The 6,145-nt window shown below is 35.2% G+C and overlaps 1 protein-coding gene across 2 annotated transcripts in view; it reads left to right on the plus strand.

Annotated features, from left to right (window-relative positions):
- Nucleotides 1-2,159, plus strand: part of LOC138706435 (major facilitator superfamily domain-containing protein 6-like) — a 30,208-nt gene extending 28,049 nt beyond the window's left edge. For both annotated transcript variants that reach the window (XM_069835742.1, XM_069835740.1), the window contains exons 10-11: nt 473-552; nt 915-2,159. In XM_069835742.1, coding sequence (XP_069691843.1) covers nt 473-552; nt 915-935 — 101 coding nt within the window. In that variant the 3' untranslated portion in view covers nt 936-2,159. The remainder of the gene's footprint in view (nt 1-472; nt 553-914) is intronic.
- Nucleotides 2,160-6,145: the final 3,986 nt, after the last annotated feature.

The raw sequence follows: 6,145 nt of genomic DNA on the forward strand, positions 1-6,145 counted from the left end.
TCTTGCATCTTGAACAACATTATATTCATCCATCCATCTATCCATCCAGAGAGAACAGGACATGCTCAAGATCTATAGACTATCTTGCATTGTGTGTAAATAATGCAATTTTTTAAAGAAGAAATGTGCTAATTTCAATATTATGTGAATATATTCTCTATTGACACTGCTCTCTCGAGCTACATAACACACTGATATAGATATTTTGGTTGCACTGGAAATGGCAAGTCTTTAGACATCAAGCTAGATCATGTTGATCTGAGAATAATGTAATACTGTGATGGTGTGTTGTGTTTTATTGAAAACATAATTATTAAATATTTAGTCCCGTAGAAAGTAATGCATTATACATGTCTTTGTTATTTAAAAACATAACCATTCTTTCCATTTGTCAAGCGACTGTTGTATCCATTGTATTCATAATGTAAATAATTTTACATTTTGATATTAATAAAATTATTAAATTTTTCAGGAACATCAATCAGAATTCATTATACCTCTCCCCAAACAGCCGCCAAGATTCTTGAAGACCGTGAAAAAATTCATAATGATGTAAGTACATTTTAAAAATTGGGCTCAAGAATTAAATGTGTTACAGTAATATACATTTACCTTATGTTTACTTACGTGTAAGTATTCAATTCATTATGTACACACAAGTTAAATATTTCCTTTATTTTTATTTTTAGTTATCTGTTCTTATACAGTATCCTTCTTATTACTAATTAGGACATTTAGAAAATTGACTGTATTATGTATATTTTATTTTCTCTCAGTACCGTCTGTTTAGTTCAATTTTATTTTACTCTCATATAAAAGAAGTCAAAATTGTGCACAAATATTTTTCTTTCCAACAGTTGTTAAATATGTTAAATGTTACTATTATTTTTATTGAAACCTTTTCTTTTTTCCAGTTGGAAAGTATCAGTTCATGATGTCATCACGGATTAGATTATGTTTTAATACAAGATTTTATAATTAATATATTTATTAATAGTGGTATTACAGTTTAACTTTGTGTAAGTAGTACTTAGCATTTGTGTTTGTCTAACAGTGTAGTTCATGTTAGTAAGTTTTATCTTAGAAACTTGTCAGTATTTTATACAACAGTTCTCCTGTACTCAGTACTTGTTAAAAAAAAAACAGTAATGTTGTTTAATTTTTGTAACAATAAAAGTACTACAAAATACACTTGTATGAACACTCATTCACACTGCAATTCTTCAATATTCATAATATTAGTGTAAGGAGACTGCATGAGTGCATGGTATTATATTCAGTGAGCTGAATAATATTTCCACAGTAGTGAAGCATGAAGATTGTATGTGTGTTCAAAGACTGATTGAGACTGTGACAGGTCACAAGATCAAAGATGGGAAATGATGATGTATACCGGTATGTATGTGTGTGTATGTGTTAACGTGCATGCACACACTCATATCTGATGTTTTTTTGACAGTTATGAATTTGACACATTGTCTGTGGTGCATTCTAGTAGTCTCTGCGAACTAAGTAGTCTGTAGGTTTGTTTCTACAGTGAGCTTGTGTTGTGATGGTTTGACAACTATTTGAAAATTGTTCCAATCTCTACTATTGCACATGATCAGCAATGACCGGTTTGAAACTAATTTCTATCTCACCCCAGAGACTTTCCAGGCGTGGCTATACAATATTTTAGTTTAAATTTACATAAGCCATTTATAACAAGTTTAACTTCAAAAGACTGAATTGAAAATAACGTATCCCTTATTTTCAGAGAAATACAGTATATGTAAAATGGCGTGAGAAGGGGTTCCTACTCGTTGGAGTCGTTACAAACAGCTAATCTGCTTGACTGACCAACAAAATAGGAATTATATGAATAAAAGAAACATAAAAAGAAAATAAACAAAATATACTAGATATGGAATATTATTACCGGTATGGTACTGTTACTAGTTTCATACGCATTCAGTATAAGCACCTGATAGACCACGTTTTTCTAAGTGTAGTTCTAGATTATTATTTCATTATGGTAATAGTTAAAAAAATAAATCAAATAAGAATTAGCGCTTATATTTTATTGTATATTAATACACATTTTAAAAATGAAGAAATATCTGTGGAAAAGGGCTACTGACGAACTTATAATCTGTAATAAACTGTACAGGGAATAAATAAATGCAAATACAAACATTATTTGGGAATTGCAAAGAGTATGTATGTATGTATGTATATCTAATACTGAAGGGTTACTGTGAAGTTATTCTTTTCCTTGCTTCCCAATATTTGGAGGCGATATCTTGAAAATTCTGGGGTGCTGCGTAATGATTTAGATGTTCTATGTCCATTTCATGTTTAGGGCAAAGAGAGTAAGGGATGAAAACAGTGTAGCTGTGTTTGTGCAGCGTTATGCACAATATATTTTGAACCTATATGTTGTATAGACCCTGAAACAAAATTTGGCCCTCTGAATTTTGTTTTTGGGTCTGTACATGTAAGCAGTAGGTACAGTAATGGGTTGTGAGCGATATGTTTGAGATATTAAATAAAATTCAGAACTTCACTGACGCTTCTTCTAAAGGACATTTTGTTTTTTTAAATGTTTTAGAGAATGAAGTCCTTATCTGATGCAAGATGAAGCTGTTATTTAGAAGCCATAAATTCCATTTTTTTCAATATTTGTGCCCTAATGAAACTTAAGAAACATTATCAAATAATTATGTTATTAGTGGACCTGATGCAAACTGCAATCTCTCTTTTGAGGATGTGTGACCATTTCTCATTTATATTTTGTTTGGAATAATGAGTATTATCTTGGAGCTATAGAGCATAATAATACTTTATCACTGAATTTTCAGGAGAAATTTGTTAACTATTCCACAGTTATTGTATAACTAACTGAATCAATCGTAGTTACACTTCAACAACTCCGAAATAGTGAAAGCTTGATTGACTTATGGGGGGGAAAGAGAAAAATTGATGAATTTGACTTCATTAGGACCAGAAACTTAGCTTGTAGTTGTACCTCTAGTTCATAATGTTGAATGTGTGATAAGCCTACATGAAACATTTATTTAATTTAATGGAATGAAACCAGTGGTGTATTTCTAAACAAAAAAGTGCCTTGGCTCTGGGATTTTGGTAGTACCGGTAGTAGTTGTCTTCAATGTCGTTACTGTCTTCATTGTCATTACCACCATTTCCGCAGGAATACTTATAGAATGTCAGACGAAAATACAAAGATTCGAATGTAGATATGGAGGTTGTTAAGTTTGAGTAGACCTCATTATGAAATTGTTTAAATATGAATAAAATATGACCTTTTATGAATGCAAACTTTGACGATAATTTGAAAATCAGAAGAGTGTCCTGGGGCTGCCTGGCCTCGAAAAATAGTACTCTGGAGCCGTCAGGCCTGAAATAGACCCCTGAATGGAACATTTTTAGGTTCTATTCCATTCCCCCATAGTCAGACTCCAAGTTATGCTGATGTTTGTTGGTTTTTAGTCAACTGTCCGAAAACAGGTCTGGATCCCACAAGTGACACAAACAAGACATCAGTTATGAAGCAAGTAGGCCAGGAGATAATGGGGTAGGGTGCAGTTCCTTTCTCCCTCCATTGCATTCATTGCTGACTAGATACATATTACATTAATCAGATTTCAGATGTATATAAACAATGTTCTTCCTCTGAGATGTCGACCTGGTTGGCGAGTTGGTATAGCGCTGGCCTTCTATGCCCAAGGTTGTGGGTTCGATCCCGGACCAGGTCGATGGCATTTAAGTGTGCTTAAATGCGACAGGCTCATGTCAGTAGATTTACTGGCATGTAAAAGAACTCCTGCGGGACAAAATTCTGGCACATCCGGCGACACTGATATAACCTCTGCAGTTGCGAGCGTCGTTAAATAAAACATAACATTTATATTTTCCTCTGAGATGTATGTCTTCTGCCTGATAGCCCTGATCACATACTATATCGCGGGTGCTCGTGTAAAGGGGGTTAAGTATGAATTGGCTAAAGCGGGATAAGTAAAGATTTGAACCCTCCACGATTACTTCTGTGTTGTGTTAAAGGGGTTAAATCATGCTTCCATCCAAGATGCAGTTACAGTGCTTCGTATTTTGTGACAAAGGGGTTTTGTTCAGTACCAAAGGAGAGACATTTACATACCTTACAATTTGACTTAACCCCCTTTACACGAGCTATAACAGACTGGCCATTTTCATGTTAAAAACGGTAACATGTGGCAGAGAACAACCACTAGGATCGCCATGCTGTGCTGTCAAAGGCTGGCTGAGCAATCTCCTATATGTGATCTAGGTTGTTAGGCTGATGTATCTACATATCAACCAGAACCTCAATTGAGGGGCTTAGAACAAAAAGCAGGTAAGTGACGGAAACCTAGTTTTGAGGAAATTACAGTTAAAGTTCTACATGCAATGAAATATTATACATTAGTTTGGTGAAATGATGCCCATATAGCAGCACTGCACAGTGTGATCTCTTACCTGATTTTATCCCAGAGAAACATCCTTTTGGGCTATCACAACACCACTGCCTGCTGGATCGCATCCTATAGGTGCGTAAACTGCCTGCTCAATCAAAGTTATTTTGCCGCTAGGTGGCAGGCAGTGCCCACCGCTATTAACATTATCAGTATATGCAATGTCATTAACTGCCACCTAGTGGTTGTTCGCGCATAACCATTGATTGGGCAGGCAGTATAAGCAGCCATAGGATGTGATCCAGCAGGCAGTGCACAACACACACTTACCTCATTTTTTTTAATAATGTCACTTACCTGCTTTTTGTTCTAAGCCCCTCAATTAGAGGTACGTATTATTTGATGGTTGGTCCTTAATTCTTTGAAGACTGATGGTAGAATGATGAAGATGAAGGGAAATGGGTGAACTCCCCCTCCTCCACAGAAAAAAAAAAAGAAGAAAGTTTTGTCCACTACAAATACGACTTCATAATTAATGGAATTCGAATTCAGGTGTACACTCATCGTATGCCAACTGAGCTATCAAGGCAGCATGATAAGGAAGGTGTATACATTTACGTACATATAATTTTTTATTCTACGATTAGGGCTATCCATTGAACTCTATGGGACTATCCTGTTATTATGTTTTGATGATGTAAGTTTCTTAATAGTAGGGTAGTCCACTGCTGTGGAGCAGCATGGTCAGCACGTCTGGCTATTAAACGAGCGAGCCCAGGTTCAAATCCTGCTTGGGACAAATTATCTGGTTGTGGTTTTTCCGGGATTTTCCCTCAACCAATTGAAGCAAAATTGCTGGATAATTTTCGGCGTTGGACCTCGGACTCATTAATTCACATATCATCATCATCATCATCGATACAAAGCTCTGAATAAGTTCATGGTGCGGCATGCTGTACTTGTACAAGAGCGCAGCTGTTCGGCTACCAATCATTCACAAGCATAGGAGTGGTAAGCACAATAAGCCTCAGGCTGCAGTGTAAGCCTTTAGAGTCCCTCTTCCATACAAGAGAAAAAAGAAAAAAAAAAATAGTAGAGTATGAATGTTTTCGTTAAATTGTAAGAACCTAACAATTCTAAGGATTTTTATTAATTTTATATTGTGGTATTGTGTTTTTGGAAACTAAAATTAACACATAAGGCTTTTTAGAATTCTTTTTCTAAGTCCAATTAGATTATTAGATACATATCTTCAATTTTTTATTACCTATATATATATATATATATATATATATATATATATATATATACACCAATGCCACCAGGATGTATTCTCGACATTTCTGGTCTTCTCTCCTGGCATTGGCTTAGTTGTAACCCACTTCTGAGGTTGGGGCGCCTGGACCCAGAGTTACATTACCCCTGACGATATGATAGGATGATTATGTGGTGCTAGGAGATGTCTTAAATCTCAACTTAACCTAAATTCTAGACCATGGACGAACACAGGAATAATCCCCTTTAAGGGAAAATTCCTGTGCTATAGCCGGGAATCAAACCCGGGATCTCATGAACTATAGACAGAAGCTCTGACCACTAGACCATCATTACCTATATTTGTCTGTCTTAGTGTTGCCAACGTGATTCTTAAAAACCAGCTATAAAATAGTTGTGAAGCCGCTACCTTGAATATTATCAATTTAAAAATAGAGTAT

The sequence above is a fragment of the Periplaneta americana genome, chromosome 9 (assembly GCF_040183065.1).
Source record: "Periplaneta americana isolate PAMFEO1 chromosome 9, P.americana_PAMFEO1_priV1, whole genome shotgun sequence".
NCBI classification, from domain to species: Eukaryota; Metazoa; Arthropoda; class Insecta; order Blattodea; family Blattidae; genus Periplaneta; species Periplaneta americana.